The sequence below is a fragment of the Prionailurus bengalensis genome, chromosome C2 (assembly GCF_016509475.1).
Source record: "Prionailurus bengalensis isolate Pbe53 chromosome C2, Fcat_Pben_1.1_paternal_pri, whole genome shotgun sequence".
NCBI classification, from domain to species: Eukaryota; Metazoa; Chordata; class Mammalia; order Carnivora; family Felidae; genus Prionailurus; species Prionailurus bengalensis.
Genome location: NC_057350.1, coordinates 13,378,232 through 13,404,610, shown reverse-complemented (window position 1 = coordinate 13,404,610; position 26,379 = coordinate 13,378,232). Strand labels below are relative to the sequence as shown.

At 35.9% G+C, this 26,379-nt stretch overlaps 1 protein-coding gene across 4 annotated transcripts in view; it reads right to left on the bottom strand.

Annotated features, from left to right (window-relative positions):
* SCAF4 (SR-related CTD associated factor 4) overlaps positions 1-26,379 on the bottom strand; it is a 64,805-nt gene that overhangs the window by 22,813 nt on the left and 15,613 nt on the right. For 2 of the 4 annotated variants that reach the window (XM_043593746.1, XM_043593748.1), the window contains exons 2-15: positions 18,694-18,777; positions 17,238-17,282; positions 15,580-15,741; positions 14,304-14,439; positions 13,857-13,996; positions 13,069-13,245; positions 7,574-7,764; positions 6,818-6,926; positions 5,045-5,209; positions 4,443-4,528; positions 3,552-3,742; positions 2,103-2,203; positions 1,546-1,659; positions 646-802 (exon numbers count right to left, since the gene is read on the bottom strand). In XM_043593746.1, coding sequence (XP_043449681.1) covers positions 646-802; positions 1,546-1,659; positions 2,103-2,203; positions 3,552-3,742; positions 4,443-4,528; positions 5,045-5,209; positions 6,818-6,926; positions 7,574-7,764; positions 13,069-13,245; positions 13,857-13,996; positions 14,304-14,439; positions 15,580-15,741; positions 17,238-17,282; positions 18,694-18,777 — 1,858 coding nt within the window. The remainder of the gene's footprint in view (positions 1-645; positions 803-1,545; positions 1,660-2,102; positions 2,204-3,551; positions 3,743-4,442; positions 4,529-5,044; positions 5,210-6,817; positions 6,927-7,573; positions 7,765-13,068; positions 13,246-13,856; positions 13,997-14,303; positions 14,440-15,579; positions 15,742-17,237; positions 17,283-18,693; positions 18,778-26,379) is intronic. The other 2 variants (XM_043593747.1, XM_043593749.1) reach the window with 1 other exon arrangement.

Below are 26,379 nucleotides of genomic sequence, written 5' to 3'. Positions count from 1 at the left end.
AGGTATGGGAATGGCTCAACATCGTTCCACCTCTTTTTGGCTCTCAAACCAACTCTGCTTGCTTGAAACTCCTTTAGTCGCTTATTTTATTTTGGCACCCCACCCTGCACTCCTTGTCCAGCTATCTATCAGTCTCCAGGTCATGCCCTCACATGCTATTTTCCCCACTGTAATCCTACTGTCAATCTGGATTTTGATATTCATGCCACAGGTAACTACCTTCTTGCCTTACATGTTTACTTTCAATTGTTTCTCTGGACATTTAAATGCTTTCAAAGAAATTATTATGAAACACTGGATGAAAACAATACCAGTAATGTTCAGTTTAAGACTCATTTGGATCTGCTAGGTTTTTCACAGCGAAAAATTCTATTTAAGATCTACTTAATACTGAAATTCATGATTAACTCCACAATCAGTATTATTTCACTTATGTCTGAATCTATCCCACTAAATATAAGTTGCATTAAGGGCAAAGACCACATCTGTCTTATTCACCATGGTTTCCTCAATTTTTAATGGAGAGAATGGCACATAGTGGGTACTTGAAAAATCTCAAAAATCCCTACAGCAAAGAATAAACATTTTTCACATGCATTATCAAGAAAACAGATGAATTTTAAAAGAAATTAAATACTGCGTTACCTGGATTAAGTGTATCACTGTCCAACATTCCTCCTTCACAAAAACTCTCCAGTTCTTCAGGCTTGACTTTGTCCCATGGAATATAAGTAACTCCCAGTTCTACATCCCAATACTGCTTATAATCTGCCTTTATTCCTTTGTTTAAAGCCCAGGCAATCTATATCACCATTAGTTAAAATACAAAAAGAAAGCACAGGAAAAAAACGTCAGTTTTGAGAATTAACCGTTCCTCACATTTCTAATCACTCAGATTTGGGCAACAAGGGAGCAATCTGACCTATCCCTGGATCTCCCTTCGATGCTAGTTAATTGGTTAACCTTTTCTCCTACTTTGTCCTGGTGGAAATTTAACTGGCATCACCTCCTTATCCACTCCTCCAACCATTCACTCCCCAATCTACTGACATAAAACATAAAAGAGAAAAGGAAAATAATGTTTATTGGGGAAAGGCTGAGGCTTCCTGCATAGCCCAGCATACTGGGGACCACTTTCCAAAGTCTTGGGTACTTTGAAATTATTTAAGATTAGACAAAATCCTTTTGCACCACAATCATCCAAGGGTACATAACTGAGGAAATGCTGACTCTGGCCCCTTAGGGGAAGAATATCAATGTACCTATTATCTTTATCTCTGTTGAATATTTTCGTTTATTCTAAGAATGAGATGGCAAACTTTAAAAATAAAATGTGTAAAATCCAAAAAAATCTTGCAAATAAACGTTTAACATTTTAAATTAAATTAAGTTAAAGATTTTAAACTTTATGTTAACTTTTAAGAGATACAACCTCTTAAATAGATATACATGAAATGCCTTAGTGTCCAAAATAAGTTTTTAAAAAGCCAAGTAATATTCTGTGTTAAGTTTTTAAAAAATGAATTACAAGGGATAAAAATGTACCTTTATGGATTTCTGGTTCACTTTATAGTTTCCGCGGCTCAGTTTCTGCAGGGCGCGATAAGCATCTTGCCTATGAACCATAACAATATAGGCACAACCTCTGGGAGGTATCATCTGCTCCAAAACATTTTAATATTATAAAATATAATAAAATCAAAGAGCAACAAGAGAAAATAAATACTAAATAACTAGTTCCAACAACCCCAACTCCCCTGCCCATTACCTACCCACGAAGCCAGGATTCTATAATCTGAGATTAACTTGTTATAAATTGGCAAATTCAAGTTTGGTCTCAACTATTGACTTTTAATGAACCTATGGTTCTCCAAGTTTTATTAACACAGATTTTTCTAGAGAAAGGTTTTAAATTAAACTTGGTTGTCCAAGAAATGTGGTTAAATAAATGAGAGGATGCTAAACATGGACTCAACACTTATACTCTAGCCACATCTACTACAAAGCTGGGCAAATTTTAACTTGGGCCTCAAGTCCTTAATTTTATAAAATGGCATTAATCACACCCATCCACTGTCACTACATTAAACATAAACACTCACATTAATTGATTCAATTGGACCAAACTCTTCTAAGAGACTTGCAACATCTTGCTGAGTAGTCCGTTTGTCCAGCTGTCCCACCCAGAGTGTAGTGCTACAAACTTGAAATAAAATTATAATCATAAAAATATACACATTTGATAATGGGCAGCACTGTACTTTTCTACAGTGAAAAAAATCATTATAGAAAAAATGCACAAGTTACAGGATACCATAAGGCTAAGTAGCAAATCCTATATACATCTAAAAAACTCTAGAAAATTGTGTTAGTACTTCCAGAAATGGGAGTAGGATGGTGAATAACATAAGAGTTGAAAAATTCTGTTCCTTTTGTGGACAGATCTAAAGATTTCATCTATGAAAACAGGCCAGAGACACAATAACCTGCCCAAGGCCATGAGAAGACCCGATCCCAGCTCTCTTGATCAACAACCAGTCTAGTGCTTCTGTCCACTGCTACAGTTGTCCCTTTCTGACCATCGAGTGTACACGATGGTTTTTCTCTTATGCTGTGTTCTACGTAATAAATCTTATAGAATCAGAAGTTTTACATATGCCCTATTTGTATTATAAATTAAAATTTCAATAATACCTGCAAACTTGTACCAAGAACGTGTCTAGGGGTGCCCAGGTGGCTCAGTCGGTTGAGCATCCGACTCTGACTCAGGTCATGATCTCACAGTTCTGAGTTCAGGCCCCATGTCGGGTTCTGTGCTGATAGCTTGGAGCCTGGAGCCTGTTTTCAATTCTGTGTCTCCCTCCCTCTGCCCCTCCCATGCTCATGCTCTGTCTCTCCCAATCTCTCTCTCAAAAATAAAGAAACATTAAAAAAATTAAAAAAAAAAATGTGTCTAACATACCATATTAAACATATTCTAAATACATAATGAAATTCAGGAGATAATATAGTCTGTAAAACTGTATCTTTATAAAAGAGGTTATTAGTTAATCTGGAAAAAAAGGAGAACCTTGCTATTATGTATAAGAGAGCTAGTTAACTGCTTTCTATTCCATACATTAAAAACATGCTATTATTTTTTTTTTAATTTTTTTTTTTAATGTTTATTTATTTTTGAGACAGAGAGTGACAGAGCATGAACGGGGGAGGGTCAGAGAGAGGGAGACACAGAATCTGAAACAGGCTCCAGGCTTAGAGCCAGACGCGGGGCTCGAACTCACGGACCGCAAGATCATGACCTGAGCCGAAGTCGGACGCTCAACCGACAGAGCCACCCAGGCGTCCCAAAACATGCTATTATTTTATTCCTCATCACTATTAGTTTGGTTCACTCCCTATTTGCTGCTTTACAGCTGACTTAACATATCAAAGCAAACTCAAGGGTATACACCAAAACACAAACAAGTACGATAAAATAGTATTTTGCTATCAGTTAGAAAACATTTTAAACCCAGGACACACAAAAAAATAATGCAAGAAGTTTAATTTACCACTTGCAGTTTCTGGTTTGATTTGAGGAAGGCCTTTTTGTCGGCGTTCTCTTTCTTTTTCTCGATCTCGCCTTTCTTGGGACCGAGATCTAGGCGAATGTCGGCGTCGATCTCTGGACCGAGAACGAGAACGTCGATGACGGGACCTTCGCGATCTAGAGCCAGATCGAGATCGCCTTCTTTTTGGTGACCTAACATTTTCATGAGGGAGAGAATGAGTAGAACATGAGAAAAAAAAAACAAAAAAGGTAAGCAGGTGTTAATCTGGAAAAAAAAAATATATATATATATAAAACTAGATAGTTTAATGTTTGGATATGTAATAATTCAGTAGCAGGGAATTCATTTTAAACGTTTTTAATATGTTGAAAGTTAGAAAGCATGCATATACTTAAAATGAGATAAATTAGGTTACTAGCATATAAAAGTATCTCTCATCTTCGATAATTCGGTACTAGACTGAATTACATACTGGTAGTGTTAGAAGCTGTCATCATTGGGATACACTTCTACTATTGATATCTATCTTCTCAGTTAACTTCTTTTCTGCAGCAATTAAAAATGTTACCTGATTATAGTATTACTTATTATCTTCCCATTTTTGTCAGCTAATAAACTTGTGAAGGAACTGTGAATACATAATTCTTATCATTCTATGTATAGCTGTATGCAGCGATTACAGCAACTCAAGGGGAAAAGCATGGGTGAGATGACCAACCTTAGTTGTTTTTTTTTTTTTTTATTACTGCCTCTGCCCCCATTCTACACATACAGACATACAAATATACCAAATGTTATTTTATTAACACTGCATATCTAAAAATAATCCAGTTTGATTTTAATTAGTCTCCTAAGACATACAGGATTGGAAAAACATTTTCTATCAATTACCTGGATGCTGACCTAGATCTTGACTTTCTGTTATCAGACATGTGTCGCTTAACCTCTTGGATACAAGGTTGTTCTACTTCCATTTCCTTTAAAAAACCAAAACCAAAAACAACCACCCATCATTAAATGAGAAAAGTGGAAATTGTAAAGGCAAGAAGACAAAATCTAAAAATTGCTAACTTACAAAATTTCTCTTGCCCTGAAATAGATTTATTCTGGTTACTTGACATCACATTACTAGTTTAATAATGACTGTCCATCAGCAGGGGAAAAAATTTATATGGTTTACAAGATTAGAAGAAACAAACACGTCTGGAAATTTGTATAAGTCATATACTGTTTTAATAAACCATTGACTACAGCAATAAACTAGGCAATGATTAAGTATTCTACATTCTATCTTGATCCTCACAGAATCCTATGGAAATTGGTATTACTATGTCCACTTTCCAGATGAAAAACTTTAGGCACAGAGAGGGTTAATATGTGCCCAACAAAGTCTTTCTCCACATTCAAAAATGAAGATAACAAGCAAACAGGCAGGAATCTGCACATAAGCTGAAGCAACCAAAAAGGTCATCAATCTGAGAATACAGTTTTACCTGATGTGTCTTCTGTGTAAGTGGTTCATTTTGAGCCTGAAAAGAAGCTTGGAAAGGCTGCTGCACGGGTGGAGTTGGAGGAATCACAGACTGAGCCATGGGAGGAAATGGAGGTGTAGGAAGAAGGCCAAAACCTGGCATCTGTCCATTAGGAGGAAGTGGAACCTTTTGAATTTAAAGAAAGCATATGAGTAGATTTTAAATAACAGCTACCAAAAATAATTAAGAAAGTCCTTAGTTACTTGATATACAACTAAAATATCTTCGGGGTGCTTTGGTGGCTCAATTGGTTGCACGTTTGACTCTTGACGTCGGCTCAGGTCATGATCTCCTGGTTCGTGGGTTCATGGTTTCAAGCCCCGTGTCTGGCTCTGTGCTGACAATACAAAGCCTGCTTGTGATTCCCTCTCTCTCTGCCTCTCCCCAACTTGTGTGTGCACTCTCAAAATAAATAAACATTAAAAAAAAAAAAAACCTGAAACATCTTCAATAAATTTTCATCAAGGGAAAACTGTAGTGAGATGCAATGATTAACAATTTCCATAGGTATAATATTTACCTGAAGAACTGTTACATATCCAAGTATATAGGTCAAAAATCCTATAACTCATTTAAAAATTATAAAAAGGTTTGACTTTATAGATTTAAAGACGTGATTTCATTTATATGAGGAACAATAGTGACAGACTAAACTTAAAAATCAGAGAGGTACTGTATTGCAAACTATCTCCCTTCAACCTCAAAGGCAATTAATTAAGCCTTCTGGGAGGGGGAGTGGCTACAGCAATGATGTGTACAGGTTCACTTTTTAAAAATTTACTCCAAGGGATGTTTCAACTAACATGCCTACTTTTTGGGCTTAAAATATCATAATAATAATGCGAATAAGCCACAACGTAACATATTTCTGCATGTGCTGGTCCAATACCAACAAAATTAAAAGTATAATTGTAATTGTCACAAAGAAGTATTCCTTCTAATTTAAATTTTCAGTAACTGTTAATTGGAACATTTGGAAATAAGTGCACCAGGTTTTCTTCAGATTTTAAATAGGCTTATAAAAAACTTCTCAAACCTCATTCATCAATAAGTCATCAAAATCATAGTATTGTTTTCATATTACCGAATTATAGAATGGACCAAACACAATATACATAAGAAAATGAATATCCTCTGAAGAAATTTCTTAGAGCCCTTTCTAAATAAGGCTACAAAGTAGTATACAATTTAAAAAAATATACAGATTCTCTAGATTGGCTTTAGCCTGGATCCTGACACCTATAATTTAGCGGCGTAGTCAAGTTTAGGAAACTCTGAATAGAGAATTTACTAAAATAAACCCAATGAACAAATAAATCTCTACCTAACTTCTTCCAATTCTCCAGTGTGCTATGCTCCCTTGACTGCAGATTTCACACTACACTTCTGAATGTGAGAGCTGAAAACCCTCTAAAGCATCTTAACACTTACCCCAAAAAAGGTTCCTCACGAGGGCGAAGTGTACAACTAAGCAGGCTAACTCCCTGAAACAGAGCCATAATCTCATCCTAAACGATTTTAACAAAAAATACTTACTATTAAAATATATAAGGATGTAGTATTTAGCATCCTTGTTTTAATTAAAGTTTTAAAAAAATAACTCCATTACATGCTCATCGGCTTTGACTGCAGCTTCAGTACTACGAAGCCAAACACACAGCTGAATAGTGGTCTGTGAAACACAATCCATAGGCTCTAATGAACAGATCTTCACTTATTAAAACTCAGCTGTACCTGATGGTGCACTGGATCCTGCTGTATTGCCATCATTCGAGGCTGAAACTGATCCATGTTTTGATGTTGTGTATATGCTGGCTGCTGCATGCCATCTCCAGGAAACCCACTAAAAAAAGATGAGTTATCTTTTATCCGTTCAAAAACACATAAGATTCTTAGCCACATTTATACTACAGAGACCTTACGAATGTTGCTCAGGAGTCATCAATAATCAACATCTTACCGAATCAGGTACTTGCCCACATTAATTTATATACTCAGCATTATTCCCAACATAAAAGCCATTTTTAACTGTAAATCTGATAGGATCTCCTCCCAAGAGAAAACCCAAAATATAATTTTAAAAAACTATATGAAAAATGATTTTGTTACTAAAGTTATAGCTGACCCTTGAACAACATCACCTTTAACTGTGTGAGTCCACTTATTCACAGATTCTTTTGTCAACAGTGCAGTACCGTAAACATATTTTCCTTATGATTTTAACGTTGTCTTTTCTTTAGCTTACTTTACTGGAAGAACACAGTACGTAATACATACAACATACAAAATATGCGTTACTCAACTGTTCATGTTACCGGTTAGGCTTCCGGTCAACAGTAGGCTATATAAGTTTTGGGGGAGGCAAAGTTCTACCATGGATTTTTGACTGTGCGTGGGTCATCACCTCAACACCACGCTGTGCAAGGGCCAACTCTACTCGCATCATGTTTCCCACTGAATCCCCTGTGGAACAGAAAAAAAGACACTTACAAGGGTGCCTGAGGAGGGGAAGCAGCAGGCGTGGCAGCCGGTGTGGCAGCAGCAGGTGCTGGTGCAACAGCCACAGCAGGTGCCGTGGCGGCGGCGGCAGCGACGGCAGCAGCGGCGGCAGCAGCATCTTCTTTCTTTGATTCTTCCACAGCTTCTGGCTCATCATCATAATCAAATCTATCAAGAAGCTTCTGGAATATGGATGCCAATATTCCATTTTATTTTTTAATATTTTTGTTTATTTTCTAAAAATCAGCTCTACAGCTCTATCCTCAACATGGGGCTTGAACTCCCAACGCTAAGATCAAGAGTTGCATGCTCTACTGGCTGAGCCAGCCAGGCGCCCTCCATATTCCGTTTTAAAATTGAGATTGGGATACACCGCACAGAAGACTTTATAAAAACAACAGATGTTTACTATCATCTATGATGCCACTGTGTTGTCATGTACAATCTCACGTTCCCACTGGCCCCTTAGGACCTTGGTTTACAGATAATTTCCATACAAATCCCATCTGAAAAAGACAATTTTTCATTCTGCTTTTCTTCCTCAACTTAAATGCAGTGTTTTCTTCGGATTATTTTCTATATGCTTATTTTATAGTTAACTTAGCACTATAAATATTTTATTAAAATATTCTCTCTCACAGACCAAAAACTTTTGGAACTTGGCACACATGAAAATGGGTGTACAGGGGCACCTGGGTGGCTCAGTCAGTTAAGTGTCCCCTTGATTTTGGCTCAGGTCATGATATCACCATTCGTGAGATCGAGCCCTGTGTCAGTGCAAAGCCTGCTTGGGATTATCTCTCTCCCTCTCTCTCTCTGCCCCTCCCCAACCTGTATGTGCTCTCTCAATATAAATAAACTTAGAAAAAAAAAAAAAAAAAGAAAGAAAATGGGTGTACGTTTTCAATTAACTGTAAAATGTACCAAGACTGTCTTATCAAATGACTGTAAATGCCTATAAAAAATGTCCATGTACTGCTTGCATAAGAACATACAAATATGACAAAGAAAAAAAAGAGAATGGTATAGACAGGGCCATGAAGAACTTACTACCTAGGCACTAGCTTCTTCCTTAAAACTTCACAGCACATATCAGATTACCAGAAACATTAAAAAAAGAAGAAAGGTAAGAACCCCAGCACTTCACAAGATCATGTCTAGAAGAAGAGGCATTTAAAAATAAGATTACGAGGACATCTGGGTGGCTTAGTCAGTTAAGCATACAACTCTTGATTTCGGCTCAGGACATGATCTCAGGATTCATGAGACTGAGCCAGCATCGGGCTCAGTATTGACAATGCAGAGCCTGCCTGGGTTTCTCTCTTCCTCTTTCAAAACAAATGAATAAACATTAAAAAAAAAAAAATGATTACATCCGTTCAGAAAGGAAGGAAGGTAACACCACAAACACCTACTACTAATTCTATTACTATCTACTGTGTCTTACTATCTACATGATACTTCATGACATCACAAGAAGCCTGCAATGTAGACATAATCTAGGTACAGTTTCTTCTTTTTATAGACAAGGAATCTAAGGTATAGGGGATTAAGAATCATTACTAAGATTGCACAGTCAGCGAATGGAAGAACTGGGATGTGGAACTGTTCTTTTGACTTCAAAGTTCTCAGTCTCTGGCATTCAAAAAGTAGACTTTCCCCTCAAGCTGTGTCCATTCTTGTCATGGACTTTCAACTTCAAATTCTTAAATCTGAGTTGTTTCATGCCAGTTCTGCCTAAAAATAATGGTTCTACTTTATTGCACAACAGATTTCTAAATTAGGATGGGAAGTCCCCTTCTTGGACAGCACTGTGTTTCTTTGTAATGCTAGGCCATGTCATTAAAAGTTCTTATTATATTGAGCAATCTAATTATGACCAGGACACACTATGCTGTTTCACACACATTAGTATGTTTAACCCCCACAGCAATAGTAAAGCGTAGGTATTACCATCACTATTTTGCAGTGCTGCACACTGAATATTTAAGGGACTAAGTACCAAGACAGAGTCAGTATCAATAATAGGAATCAAAATTAAAACTAAGGTCTAAACTGTCTACGAAAAACAAAACCCATGGTCTTTGCCATTTATCACACACACAGATATGTTCTTTTCAAGTTTATTCAGAGAAAGAGAGAGCACATATGCTCGAGTGAGCAGGGAGAGGAGCAGAGACAGGGAGAGAAAGTCGCAAGCAGGCTCCTCGCTGTCAGCACGGAGCCCAACTCGGGACTTGATCTCACGAACCATGAGATCATGACTTGAGCCTAAACCATGAGCTGGATGCTTAGCACCCCTCACATATAGATATGTTCTTTAAAGTTTTAAGATCTATACCTAATGCTTTGGAAGAAGATTTGAAGCAATTAAAAAATTAAACTGAAATCTACCCAAAAAGGCATTTTTTGTTGCTTTTTAGGAAACTGAAGATCCATGAAGCACCTGAAATAAATCGTTCCCAGTCAAGCTGTTCTACTAGCTTAAAACAGACCTTTTAGTCAAAGGAAAAGCACAGAATTTCTTTTTCTAAACTTCATGCAACTAATAAACACTGACCAACCAACTACTTGGGGTGAAACACTAGAGCAATTACAATTCAAATTAACAACAAAAAAATAAGGACTCCATTAGCATTACTGTTATTCAACATTTTTTGTGGAAGTCCTAGCCCCCAATACAATAAGAAAAGGAAACAGGCATAGATATTGAAGAGGAAAAGTCAAATTTAGTAGCTACCCAGAAATCTCAGAGAACCTATTAGAAAACTAAGTGTTTAATAACACGACCACTTAAAAGAAACAAACATGAAAAAGGACTAAATACCTTAAGAATAAATGAAGCAATAATTGAATAAGACTTAAATGAAAAATGATGTCAAGAGAGATGCAGTATAAGAAGCTCTTGGCACTTCTTAAATTAATACATTTTAAAATTTATGCTAAATTTCATCTTTTTTTTTTAAGAGTTTTTAAAAAAATATTTTATTTATTTTTGAGACAGAGAGAGACAGATCATGAGCAGGGGAAGGGCAGAGAGAGCAGGAGACACAGAATCCAAAGCAGGCTCCAGGCCCTGAGCTGTCAGCACAGAGCCCAACACGGGGCTCAAACTCACAAACCGTGAGATCATGACCTGAGCTGAAGTCGGACGCTTAACCGACTGAGCCACCCAGGCGCCCCATGTTCATCTTGAAAAAATATGCTGTGATGGTTAACTGTACCAATTTGACTAGGTTAGGGTGCCCAGTTGTTTGGTCAAATATTCATCTAGATGTTCCTGTGAAGGTCTTTTAAAAATGTGATTAACAATTAATAGCATTTGAATAAAGAAATACCCTCCATAATGTGGGTGGGCCTCAACCACTCAGTTGAAGGCCTTAAGAGTAAGAACTTAGGTTTCTTGAACAAGGAATTCCCAAGACAGCAACACAGAAAACTTGCTCTGTAGAATTCAGACTCAAAACTGTAACATTAACTCTTACCTAATAAATTTCCAGCCTGCCTTCTGCCCTACAAATTTCAAATTTGCCAGCCTCCACAACTGAGTCAAATAATTTCTTAAAAATCAACCAATCTCTCTTTCTCCCCTTTCCCTCTGTGTGTGTGTAAGCAGTATTTTCCCCTGGAGAATACAGATTAATACATATGCCAAAGAAAGTCTGAAAAAGAAGCAGAGCGGGGTGCGTGTGTGTGTGTGTGTGTGATACTTGGAAATGAGATACAGAATATAGTATAGAAGCTGCAAGTATTTACATTGTTATGATACAGAAATAAACGTATTAGCTGCGCACAATAGAATCCTAATGTCCACAAACAGACACAGAAACAAATGAGAATTCGGAATTCAGTGTATGACAAAAATAGTGAGGGAGAATTGGCTATTTCCAAAAAATTCGAGATTTAACTGTCTTGAACCATATTCTAAACTAGGTTCCAGATGGAATGAAGAGACAAACATAGAAAACAAAAATATAAAACTACCAAAATATTAAAAAAAAAAAAAAATCCAAGCGGGAGAGTTTTCCTAAACTCTAAAAGAGCAAACACAAATCTGTTCAAAGCAGAGAATTGCTTCCCCTTTTACTTTAGAACTTCCTGTTTGCAATTTTTTTTCCCTATTAGCATGTATTCCTTTTCTACTTATGTATGTTATTTGTTTTGAGAGAGAGCGTGCACGAGCAGGAGAAGGGCAGAGAGAAAGAAAGAATCCCAAGCAGGCTCCACTCTGCCAGTGAAGAGCCCAATGCAGGGCTCAGACTCCTGAACCATGAGATCATGAGCTGAGCCAAAATCAAGAAGTGGACGTTTAACTGACTGAGCCACCCAGGTGCCACTATTCAAACTTCTTTTAATCAGTAGTTGTTCATAAATCACTAAGATATAATGACAACCAGTATATACCAAATGCATTCTTTTTTAAGTGGGCTTCATGCCCAGTGCAGAGCCCAATGCAGGACTTGAACCCACAATTCTGAGATCAAGACATGAGCTAAGATTGAGTCGGACACTTAATCAACTGAGCCACCCAGGCACCCCCAAAATGGATTTTTAATTTGGACTACCAGCAATAAAGTTACTATATCTTAAAATTAAAATCTGGAAAGAATAAAAAATTTTAGAGATGATCAAACTAAAAATTATCACTTCGTTCTAGGGTTTTCAAATATTTTTGCTTTTGCAGTGAGACCTGTAAGATGAAATCAAAGTTTATATAGTCATAAACCCAATAAATACACAAGACATAAAACAGCTAAGATAGAGTTGCTTGAGTTAACATTTCAATGGGAAGCTCTAAGCTGTGCAAATTCAGCACATCTATGCCCTTACTAGCTCAGCTCCTTAAACATGCCTATGGCCAACAAAGTTGGAAGACACTGAACAAAATTCTCAAGTTATACATATTGTAACTAAGTTTTAACAGCAAAAAGCACAAGGTAACTTAATTGTCTATCAATAGAGGAATGGCTAAACTGTGACACACAGATGTAATAGAATATCCCTAATAAGCACTCCGTAAAAATGTAGAACTAAATCTACTAACCTTAACAACAAAGAAATAAGATTAAGATAAAAACAAGCAAGTTAAAAACTGTATACATTTTCTTTATAATATTTATAATTTATATTTATAACATTTATAATATTACCTATTGTGACATACAAACATATTATGACCAATAAAGAAAAATATATCCATGGGAAATTAGTTTGGAAAAGAGTAGTTATCTCCCAAGTATGGGGGTTAACGGTGAAAGCTTTCCTGTTTTCTTTTCCATTTCCTTTTTACTGGAAATTTTTGTAATGAGTATATATTACATTTATAACCAGGAAAAATAATCAATGTTTTGATATTGAGGGGGAAAATTCCTCCAACCAAAAAACAACAAAATGAACAATCTAGAGAGAAAGTAGAGAAGAAGTAACTTCCACATTCCAAATTGAGTGGTCTAAACAGTTAAGGTGGGTTACTGAGTGAAGCCTACCTTGTCAAATGCAGTTTTTTGCTCAGGCGGGGGGAAAGCAGCTTTTTGTTCAGGTGGCTGTGCAGGAGCCGTCTTTAACTGAGCCGTGATAGCCTGGACCTGCGCCATCACAGCATTGTCAATGGCGGGAGACTGTGGTTTTGGAGGTTGCTGAAAAGTCTGAAGGATCTGCTGAAGCTTAAAAAATGGGAAAACTGATAAACCACATAGCAAAGTATAATCATAGTATCAAAAGTTAATTTACTGAAGAGAAAAAATTCTTAAAGGTGACTCAAAATAGCGTAGGCACAAAGTAAACTGGAAAAAGAAAACACCTTTTAGTAATGGTTAAGTCTGTTGTAAATATCAGGGATTGGGGTCACTTAAGGTTAAAAATATATGCTGACACCCCAAAGGCAGAAAATGATGGTCAAAAAGAGAAAATACATTGAACTGTAAACAAGGTAAATAAACGTTTTCTAGAAAAATGTAAAATTCACCTCCAATCCAAATAATTTTGAAGTTAATTGGAAATGCTAGAGTTATGAGCAACAATACCAACCAGTCAGCAGTTCTGAGGTTCTCTTCAAAGAGGTATTGCCATTTCTCAGTATGTGGCTCCCTTATCTTTCACCTTTCCCACATCTTCTCTATTTATCCCTATTCCATTATCTTCCTACTGAAGGCTTTTCCAGGTGAAAAGTAGAAGTATTTCCTCCCTTGAATGTCTTCACTAGTTAGGAAAGGAAAATCAAAACTGACAATAGTACCTAACTGCAAGGAATTTAATCTCCAGACAGGTAGTTTACCTGTTGACCTTGAGTTGTCTGAAACAGTTGGGCCACAGCAGCAAAAGCATCAGAGCTAGGCAACTGTGGTACAGATGGTACAGAGTTTGTAGTGGCTTGGGGGGGTTCAGAAGAAACTTTAACTGGAGGTGGAGGTGAGCCTAAAAAAGAAAAGGTCATTAAGACCTACAAAAACTTTAATCTACACATTTTCCTTTTTGAACTCCATTAAGCTTTTTTACTATAACAACATTCCATTCATTTTAATATATAGTAAAAACACAGATCGTGGTACTACAGCAAATACTGAAAGAGCATATTTTTACTAGAAATAAGAATTATGGAAAGTAAACCATAACTTCCAATTTCTTTTTTATGGAAAAATTCCACCAGTACAAACAGACTTCAAACTTCACATGCAGAAAAAGTTGTAACATTTTCTAAGCTCACAGATATATCTGACCATACCTTCATTATTAGTAACATTTTCTGGTACTGGAGCGGCATTACTAGTTCCTGCTGCCATGTCCAAAAGAGGCTGAATAATTTCAATTTTGAATACTCCATTTTTTTGCCAAAGGTTCAGCACGCGAACTATTTTACTCTGTTATGTGTAACAAAACATGAATATACAATAAATATTTGCATAAATAATGTATTATACGTCTTACTAAAAAAAAAAAAATCCCAAGGCTAGTATTTCTGTACTAAATCTATTTCACAAACAGAAAAAAAAAGTTATCTTCAGAATTACAACCTGGTTAAAAACTACTCTGATAAAGTAAAAAACAAAGAAGGGGAAAAAAGGGGGGGGGGGGGGGAGAATCAGAAAAGAAATATAACCTGGATAATCCAAATAATAATAAAAAATGTATTTGAAATTTTCATTTCATTTATGATTACAAAAAAATGCCATCACCGACAAAAAAAAGTTATCTGAGGAAAGTAAATGAAGTGAAGAAGGATTTCTTCAGGATAATTATAACAGTTAAAATATTTACAAAACTGATCTGTAACTGATAGGTAAGTAATCTTATGGAGGAATAAATATGGAGAGCCAGAGATGTGTTATTCATGGGAGTAACTCTTATGTCCTACTCAAGATATGATCTTTTCTCCTGTATATTTATGCCATAAGAATACTCCTCCAAGAACATAAATACAATATCTACAACACTCAAATTTATATACTATTTACTGTAAATGTCCTCATTCTTCATTATTCTGAGTAGATTTAGCAGTGTATTTCTCCCACCTACTGGGATTTCTACTATAAATATCTGTAAAGTTTTTCTACCTTTCAACGGTACATAGTAAAATCAGCTATAAATACAAGGAGTTAAATACTGTAGTCTGATTGCTAATGAATACCATTTATGCTCTAGCATCTCTACAGGCAGGAGAAAGCCATCAATTATTGGTCCCTTTCTTCTGCAATAAGCAACAATATGAGAGGAGTACTGCCTTCCTCCACTGTAGAATTTATCACTCAACTACAAGTAAATCTTTCCAACAATGTCTCCTTTAAAGTAAGATGGTGCTCCTTTTTCAACAGTACAACATTCCTGAAGAACTTCACAAGAAATCAAACATGAGATGACCACAAAAGAAAACACTGGATTTTGTTTCAAGTTCAGAGACCACCACATAATTCTAATAGTGCAGTACAGTTCAAATACATAATATAAACAGATTCAAATAAATATAGAAATAAGTTTTAATGTAGAAATGATTTTTACTATACCTTATCTTCAGATGGACAAAGATATAAATATTGGAATGTGGCAGTTATGTTTTTAGAGAATCTGGGCCCAAAAACATCTTTATCAGTTCCAAACTGATGACGAGACTGTCGCACAATTGAGTCAATTACATATAATCCTGGAACCTTGTACTCTGGTTTACACTACAAAGGTAAAAATGTAAAGTCAATACAAGACAAGCAAAATCACAATTTGACACGCATTTATCTCCCTTTTATAGAATTCTATATATCCAATGAGTGTTTCTATCTAGAAAGTGCCTGAATATTTAGCTCTTATTGGCTAGCTTGTCAAAGTTCACAGATCCATACAGAACAATCAATTATCTTGATACTTCAAATCCCCAATAATTTACATTGCCCTCTGATCCTTCTATCTCCCCACAATTTCCTGGAATCAACATTACTTTATCAATCCCTAAGCCACTTCCATACAAATCCACTTATTATGATACCTCCTACTCCAACTTATCCTGATTAAAAAATAATTTTTGCCTTTTGAAATTATTAAAAAGATAATTTTAATAGCATCAATTTTAATTCTACTAAAGCATAGTACCAGCGAAAACAAAAGCTAAAAGGAGATACCATTTTTATCTTATCAAATCAACAAGAAAAGAGACATTTATATACATTTCTGGTGGTACAATCTTTCTGGAAGATGATTTAGCAATAAAAGCAAAGCCTTATTTGATCCAACCATTCTACGTCTAGAAATTTACCATAAGGAAAACAATTAAGATGCATCTAATTTTCTCTTTAAGGACAGCCACTGAAGTGAAACGTCTAACAACACAGAACCAGCTGGATAAACTTTGGAAACAATCATGTGATGGAATACTCTACAGATGTTTACGATAAATTTAGTGGGGAAAAACAGGTTATCAATGTCACCATTTTCTCTTTTATGAATGTACATGTACACAATTAAAAAATGAGTAGATCCAGATATAAATATCAAAGTCATTTGGGGTGGTGGCATGCAGGTAATTTTAATTTTTTTCTCTTTTACTTATTTACACTTTGATGTGCTACTATAAAAACTTCTACTGGCCATTTTTTTGGTCTACTGGGACTCTAATTCTCATCTCTTAGCTAGTATTCAAAGGCCATGGATCAAAGACAATGCCACACACATTTATTAGTATATACCACACGACACAGTTCCAGGTTGGGAAAGAAGACAGAGAGGTGTAAGTATCTGTTCTCCGTCCTCTGGTGAGACAGATGTGTGCTAATCACATGGTTATAAAACCAGATACAACTGTGAAACTGAAAAATGATTTAATTATGACAGAAGCAGAAAAAAATTAGAAAGAAAAACTTTACAAAGTGATTTCATTTGAAATACTCCAGGATTAGTTAAATGTCAACAAAGTAGACAGGGCAAACAGCAGGGGAGGAATGTCAGGGAAGCATCCAGCACAGTACAAAAGACTGGCTGAGTACCTACCTCACACTCAGTGCTCAGTCAACAGTACTGCTATAAATTTGTTTTTGTTTTGTTTAAAAACAAACTCAAGCCTAGTGACAACTTTTTTTGTAGAGTGGGTTTAAAAGCAAGCATCCAGATTACAATGAAAAAAGTAAATTACAAATACTGATAACTAAAATGAGGTAATAATGAAATGAATAGTTACCTTTTTGATGAACTTTTCTACTATTTGAACTACATGCTTATAAAGCTGAAAAGAATTAGAAGAAAATTACTATAGTTTACATATTTCCACATTTTCAGTAATTAGAAAATACTTGAAACCTTAAAATTTGCAAAATCTGAATAATTCTCAAGATAATAGTGAGTGAACCATGAGAAATAATCCTTAGTCAACAAGTGAATATAAATCAGAAAGAAATTAAGTGAAACAGAAACTACTAGGGTGCCTGGCTGGCTCAGTCAGCTGACCGTCCGACTCTGGATTTAGGCCCAGGTCATCACCTCATGGTTAGTGGGATTAAGCTCCTTGTCTGACTCTGCGCTGATAAGGGAGAGCCTATTTGTTTTTTTTCAACGTTTATTTATTTTTGGGACAGAGAGAGACAGAGCATGATTGGGGGAGGGGCAGAGAGAGAGGGAGACACAGAATCGGAAACAGGCTCCAGGCTCTGAGCCATCAGCCCAGAGCCTGACGCGGGGCTCGAACTCACTGACCGCGAGATCGTGACCTGGCTGAAGTCGGACGCTTAACCGACTGCGCCACCCAGGTGCCCCAAGGGAGAGCCTATTTGGGTCTCTCTCTGCCCCTCCCCTACTCACACACTCTCTTTCCAAATATATAAACAAACATGAAATAAATAAATAACACAGAAACTACACCCCCCTCCCTTGGAAAAGAAGTTCCTTTTCTTACATTTTTAATCAATAAGCCTTAATAAAGCAGTGTATCAAGCAACTTTATGAGGGATAAGAACAGTGTAATAAAATAATAGAAACACCTCTGATTCTACTCTCCATTTCAGTTAATTCAACTTTCTGAGTCAGTCTCTCTCTCTCTCTCTCTCTCTCTCTCTCTCTCTCTCACACACACATACACAGGCAACTATGTGAGGCAACGGATGTGCTAATTAGCTTGACTGTGTTAATCATTTCATAATGTATGTATGTATCAAACTATCATGTTCCTCTTTTCTTTTTAATGTTAAACAATTTTGAGAGAAAGGAAGAGAATCCCAAAAAAATCACTCAGCGCAGAGCCTGACGCAGGGCTCGATCTCACAAATGTGAGATCATGACCCAAGCCAAAATCAAGAGTCAAGTGCTGAACCAACTGAGCCACCCAGGAGCCCCAAACCATCATGTTCTGTTCTGTCCAATTCTATTCTTAAATATATTCGATTTTATTTGTCAATTATACCTCAACAAAGCTTGAAACAATATAAAGGGGAGATACTATAGAACAACAAAAGGAAAAAAAGCGGGTTTTGAAATAATATGTTACAACGCAAATACACTGTACTTTATTATCATACACCTTCAGCAAAAGCTAGTTACTGCTCTCTGATTCAGGCCTAAACTAACAGGTTGAATTCTCATGTTTAAAAATATTTTCAAATTTTCCAAAAAAATTTTTCAAATTAAATATTTTTTACTCTTACCTTAATAGCTTTAATAGCAGCTTTAGTGATAAGAATCATCTTGGCTCGAGAGATGGGAGGTTTCATATCCATAAGTGAAAAGAGCTTAAAAAAAAAAAAGAAAAGAATTTAAAAATTAAAGGTAAAGTTAGAAGTCAATTCCCAGTTCTACAAAGACACTGTAATTAACTAAAAGAATAATAAACTTTTGAAACTAAGTTTAAGATTTTAGCTAGTAAAGAAAATCCAAGCACTTTTCTATATAACCTGCATCACCACTAAGAAAATACAGTGGGGAAACAATATTAAACATTAGCAAAGAAGAAAAAAAAAACATTAAGAAATTCACAAAATCTGTAACTAAAATAATTGCAAAGTTTTGCTGAAGAACTCAAAAATGATTTGAACAGAAACATACCATGTTCCTGGACTGAAAGCTATAATCTGACTCAATATTTAATGCAAACCTTACTGAGATTTTAGAGAACTTTAAATAATTCTAAGGTTCATTTGGAGAAAGATTCATTAAATCAGGCAAGACATTTAAAATCCTGGAATTCACAATTTCTTGGATAAGTCAGGAATGGCACCATAAATGGCACCGTACTGAACAAATCCCATGACAGTAAATCCAACAATCAGGTGCTCCCCATGAGATTTAACCACCCATGTATATACTCCTTCCCCCCAAAGTTTAAATCGAACCAAGACATAATGAGAGCCCACAGAGGGTTATAAAGACAAAACCCTGACATGAAGAAGCTTATATCTAGCTTCTTAAATTCTTCTTCTGCTTTTTTTGTTTGTTTGTTTGTTTAATCATGGGCAAAACACTCACTTAGGACTTCTAAAAACATATTTTGGAGTAAGTTTCAGGGATTTATATGAATCATATTTCCTTCCATTTTCATCTAAATAATGTTGATATTTCAAATATGGAATCTCTAAAGACACAGACCTTTACTAGACCACTAAGAAGCTAACCTAAAGGACAAAGTCTCTCTTCATACGGTAAACACTCCTACCTGGTAGGGTATCCTAAAAATTCAGAGAATTTTCACAGCTTTTCAAAACTACAGACACAAAGGGACTACAGGTAACAGTAATATTAGAAAAGGTATGGAATGACAGATACAATCAATACAAGAACCAGACTCAAGACTTAAAACTCTGGTTTAAGCAGAGAAAGAATTTTTCCATAAGCAGTATTAAGATACAGAAAATAGGAGAAATACAAAGACATTAAGAAAGGAATTTTGTTTTCAAAAAAGTGGTTCTCTAAATAAGGTCATGATTCTTTATTATTTACCAATGTAATAGAAATTATCCTTGAGAACAATGCTCACTAACAGAAAACAATTAGAAAGGAGACAGTAATCTTTGAGATTATATAAACTAATGAGAAATTAAAAAAAAATAAAAGATAATTTAAAGTATGACAACTTAAATGCAAATTCTAAAAATGTAGGGCACCTGGGTGGTTCAGTCTGTTAAGTTTCTGACTCTGGGTCAGGTCATGATCTCAGCCCTGCACTGGGCTCTAGGCTGTCAGCCCAGAGCCGCTTCAGATCCTCAATCTCCATCTTTCTCTGCCCCTCCCCCACTTGCACACCCATCTCTCAAAAATAAAACATTAAAAAAAGTTCTAAAAACGTGAATGTAAAATTCTAAAAATTTTTAAAATGAAATATATAGCATGCATTTATAAAGGATATATTCTGACCATTTATGAGTTAAAAAACCTACGAAGAATTAAGACAATTTATTATTACTGTTGTTCTATTTCCTTCTCTGTACCTTAAAGCAAAGAAAAGGAACGCAAAAAAAGTTTATATATGGATCTTAAGAAAGAACAACAGTGAAAACTACTTCTCTGGTAATTAAAAGCTTGGAGAATCATATTTTCATGAAGCCTGAGCCAAAGCTAATATTCATTTAATGTACTGAATAGCACTTCTTATTTCAGCAGTAAGCAACTTGCCATAGAAAAAAACTCAGCCAAAAGAGCACACAAGACAGATCAGCGTACCTTTTGATAAAATGCTCCATAATCTATATTTAAATTATAACTTGTTAAAAAAATTAAAATACAGACTATATCATAAAGTAGTATAACCATTCAACCAAAAGACCAGCAAGAGAACCTCAAGTGCTATCCATTATCTAAGAGACAGTGAAAAAGCTATTATGTTAATACATTTCAGGAAGAAAAGATGACTTGGGAAGAGGAGGGAACCAACATTTGTGAACTACTATGTACAAGGAAGATTTAAGTTTAGTGGTACATAAATTTATTTAGTTTCACATTAACAACTAACAGATTCTCTTATACCTGTTTTGAGATGATACTCAAAAGGGTTACATCTGTTTTGGATGATGCCCAGGGAATGGGTGTGAACTAAAATTTATAGATTTCATAGCTCACAATTCCCAATAGCATACTCATACCCTTAATAAAATGCTGCTTATTGATTAAATACATACCACATCATTAACTATGATGGGGAACACAGACAAAATATCAAACACGCCATTTATGCCTGTCTATATGCATTGTTTTGACTCAGGAGTAATGATGAAACACATTGAATTTAAATTCCGGATGCCTACTGAAATTCAGGCAGACATGAGAATACGGATCTGGAACACAAAAGATCCAGGCTAGAAACTGGAAAGTCACAGAATCAAAGCCATGAGTATGGGTGAGGAGAAATTTGTAGTTAAGAAAACAACCAAGAACATATAAGCTAAGGTATACCAAAAATTCCTGTGTGGTACAGAGAAAGGGGTTGCAAAAATGAACACCAGGACAAACGCCAAAAATTAAAGGCATCTGGCATGGTCAAATGGTATTAAGAGGTGCAAACCAAACCTTGTTCAGTTTGACTATGAGGTGGCTGAACAGATATGTTTCTGAAAGTGATTTCAAAGTCCAACTGGTAAAGTGGCAGGTGAGGAGGCAGAAATGCAGTTTTGGATCATTTTTCACTAATGTAATGAATCTCTGAGAGCTCAGAAATAGCAAACTAAGTGTCTCGTACACAGAGGAGGCAGAGCCCTGTTTCAGTGCTTTACAGATGACCACCCTTAAATATCTCTTATTTGTGAGCACTGTAATCCTTCTATAACATTTAAGTTTCTTTTTAGATGCTCTTTCCTTTACAAATGCCTTTCTTAAACCTTAAAGCTGTACATCTGTATTTATATAATTTATGAAGAAAAACACTACAGGCAGATATAGAAGTTTCAAAACTAGAGGTTTAAAAATTACCTTTTAAAAGCTCAGTGAATGTTAGCAATATTTTATTGACTTCTTCAAAGCACAAATTTATCCATCAGTCTACCTTTTTTTTTTTTTTTTTTGAGACAGAGCGCAAGGAGGGGAGGGGCAGAAAGAGAGGGGCATAGAGGATCTGAGGCAAAGTCTGTGTTGACAGCAAACAGACTAATGTGAGGCTTGAACTCACAACTGTGAGATCATGACCTGAGCTGAAGTTGGACACTTAACCAACTGAGCCACCCAGACACTCCTTTCAGTCTCTACTTTTGCAAAGCAAAAAGGCCCCTAGTACCCAGATCAATGCCTTCATTGGAAAAAGAGACTCAGAAATTATGCTGAAATCGATAGACTTTACTATAACTATGAACACTGGCACTATGTATTTAAATAGAAACACCAATAGCCTTTATGATAGTTAAATATTGTAGTTCCATTTTACAGATGAGAACACTGAGGCACAAAAGTTCAAGAATAGCTAGAAGTCATAAAGCTAATTAAGTGGTAAATTCAATCTGTGGTCTACCACTGCCCAAAGCTCAAGTTCTTTCCAATAACTACCTAAGAATAAGCAAATTATTTAATTAATACTATAATACATTACCCCAGTGGAATGAACAATACACAGATATTAAAGATGATAAACACTGTATGACTAAAAATATATACATATACACACATGCATGGAGACCCAAATGAGAAAGTAGACAAAAATATAATTGTTACGAAGAGTTGGACGCAAAAATTTTTTAGTAACAAAAAAAAAGTGACCTAGAGATAAAGGGATGTGCCCAGACAAGCAATAAGAGGCAATGTACTGTCCTTAACTGGATCTAGAGCAAAGCTCAAATTGAATAATCTTAGAAAAGAAAGAGTTAACTGAATGTTGGCTGAGGAATCTCTCAGAAGCACACAAACTTGTGCTGACCTAAGACTCAGATTATACTTACTGAATGAATTTTTAAAAACAATAAATTTCTGTTTAAGTAATGATCAGAACATAAGATCAATAATCAACTGTCTGGGAAATCCTGGCTCCACCACTTGCTATAAGAAGTTGTTCCTTCATCTGTAAAATGAAAATAATAGCCTCTACATTTAGAGAAGTTTAACACAAACAACACATTTAAAAAGCACTTAATGCAGCACCTAGCACAAAGTAAATACAAATAGATGTTACCTATTATTACCACCACATATAATTTGGTTGAAAGAAGAAAACAATCCTGGAGATAATCCAAAGTAGTGTTTTTCAAACTGTGGGTTGAAGTACATTAGAATAGAAATATAAACAATGGATGTGACACAACTTTTTTAGTGGAACAGAGTAAAAAATTCAATAGCATTATGCACAGCAAAGGTAAGTACTATTTGGTGAAACTTCTTAGTTTTGTGTGTGCCCAAACACCTGACTCTACGTAAAATTTCAAGTCGTACCACGGGAGTGACAGTCAAAAAATGTGAAAGGCAAGGACTCAGAGAAAAATTATTTTGTTTCCAAATGAGGAAAATACAGCCCAAACTAACTGCTGTAACCTTTCAATAATAAACAGATTCCTTAAACCACGAACACATTTCTTACAAACTGCAGGAAAACAGCATCAAGTTAGAAAAAAAATTTCATATTTTTCAATCAAGTTTAGAATATGCAGTATATTCAGAGTAGAAACAAGGGTAGAGATAATTCAGGCTCTAGTTATTTCTGACCAACATTCAGCCAACAAGCCTCAAGAAAAAAAATCTATTGGCTGTATATAAAAGCCTGAGAACGATAAAATTCAGTATAACTCCAACAAACTACTAGTGAAAAAGAAAAAAATCAGACGTTGTGGTATTCTGGAGTCAGAAAGACCTGGTTTTGATTCTGGGTCCAGCCATGTAACACAATTCTGGGCAGATTACGTAACCTCTGTAAGGCACAGCGTCCTCCTATGTAAAAACGACATGGTGGTTATCTACTTCAGAGGTTTCAGTGAGAACTGAATTAGTTCTTGCACATGGAATGACTAGTGTTATCACCTGCAACAGGGCAGGTGCTCAATAAATATTCCTAGGAGCAGCACTCTCGCTACTATTACAGCCTATATTCACAATTAATGTAATCTGTCAATGAAAACAACTATGTCAAAGCAGCCAGAGGAAACCATGCAATTCTCTAATATAAAATAGCAGAAGCAGTAGGCCGATAAAGGTACAAGACCCCCTTGGAAGGCATCAGTTGGAAAAAAATACGTGCCAACAACAGACTGAGTTTGGCTTTTTGCCCTGTCACTAGCTAAATGACTATAAAAAATATAAATGTGAATATAGTCTTGCAACATGCCTGATAGACAAAGTAGTCTACAAATCATTAAGAATCATTCATCAAAAACTCTTATTTCAATAAAGAATAGTTTCAGGAGAAGGTAAAGAATAAGAATATTTGGCCTGTGACACCTGTAGAATTCAGTTTGAGGCAAAGTAACAAGATACTCTGCTATTCACGAACAGTATAAACTTTGACAAATTTAGTTAACTTCTTTAAACTTCAAGGATTTTTAAACATGAAAAGGGGGATTAATAGTATACATTACATCTTATAAGGCTGTTAGGATTAAATGAGATAACATACAGACATCTCAACCTAGTAACTGACACATAAGTAGCTCACTAAATAAAGCTATACAATGTCTGAGAATCTTTGCATCCACAATTGCATTTAGAGAAAACTTCTCTGTAGTGATGGTATGGTAGTATCAAAGACTCTTAAAGCTGTATAGCACCTTAGTATCTAATCCAGTACTCACACCGAATTTAGAACCACTTTTATAGTACATCTGCAGTTCCCGCCTAGTGACATAAGGCTTAATAACTCATAACTAATCAGCTCCAGTGGTTACAAAAGCCTCCTGTGAACTAACCCTGAATCTCCCTTCTGATACCTTCCCTCTCCTGTTCCAATTCTGCACAATATTTATCTCTCTCATGATAAAATATTCGAAGGTAACTAAACCGACTTCCCTTCCACCTATCTTCTTCAACTATTAAATGGTATTTCTTGATCTATTCTGGCTTTTTTTTTTTTTTTAATATTTATTTTGAGGGCAAGCAAGAGCGATCGAGCGAGCAAGCACACAGGGGAGGGGCCGAGAGAGGAAGAAGAGAATCCCAAGCAGGTTCAGCGAGGTCTCACGACCCTGGGATCATGACCTGAGCTGCAATCAAGAGTTGGATGCTTAACCGACTGAGCCACCCAGGCGCCCCCTGGCTAATTTCTTTTAAGTATGATACCACCAAATGGACATCGTCCAGATATATTACTGTGTTAATGGAATCTAGTGTATTTTCTTAGTTTCCTATTTCTGCAAAAACACATTACCACAAACTTAGTAGCATAAAAGCAACACAAATGCATCTTGCAGTTTTGGAGGTCAGAATCTCTAGTCTGAATTGAGGTGATAGCAGGGCTACATTCCTTCTGGAGGCTCTAGGGCAGTATCTATTCCTTGGCTTTTCCAGCTTCTACAGGGTGCCTACGTAGACTCCTTTGGCTTACGGTCTCCTCCTCCATCTTCAAAGACAACGGGGTGGCATCTTCTTCCATCCTCCCTGACCTCTGTGTTTGTTGTCACATCACTTTCTGATTCTCCTCCCTCTTTTGTGTAAGGACCCTTGGGATTACATTGGGCTCATCTAGATAATTCAGGATAATTCACCCATCCTAATTAATATTCTTAACCTAATCAAATCTTCAAAGTCTCTTGTAAGGTAACATATTAACAGGTTCCAGGATTCTGAAGGGGGGGGGCTTATTTATGATCTCCAAAAACAGCAGTGCTTAATCCATTAACTCACATCTATAATCAACCAAAACCCTCAAACTGTTTCCAATGGAATCTCTCTCAAAACTAGATCTTCATGTTGACTTTATGTTGGTTTCAGACAGTCCTTTCAATCTACTCAGGCCATCTGGAAATAATTTTCTGCCACTTGATGTAGTAGCTACTCCGATCAGCTCGTAAATTTCATTAACTTGCTTTATATGCCTTCCTCCAACTCAATGTTTTTAAAAATAAGAACAGGACCTACTTGTGGGATGACCCTGATATTCCCTGGACACTGCCAGTCAGCTAAAATTCATTTAACACTCCATCCTGTCTATATTTTTCTAATTTATTCATAATGAAATCACGACAAATATCTTTCTGAAATATTTGGTTTACAGTCCTCACTACACAAAACACACTTCACAAAAGAAAAAAGATTAATGTATTCTGCTCTGAATTGTTAGTGAATCTGTTCTGACTCCTAGACTAGAAATTTCTAGTTGTTCATAAAACAAACTAACAACCATCACAAATGAAAGTTACTGGCACTGAGTCTACAATTTCTGGAATATGCCTTTTCCTATTTTTTTAAAAAGATCTGTCAAAGCAGTAAAAGAATCAGAA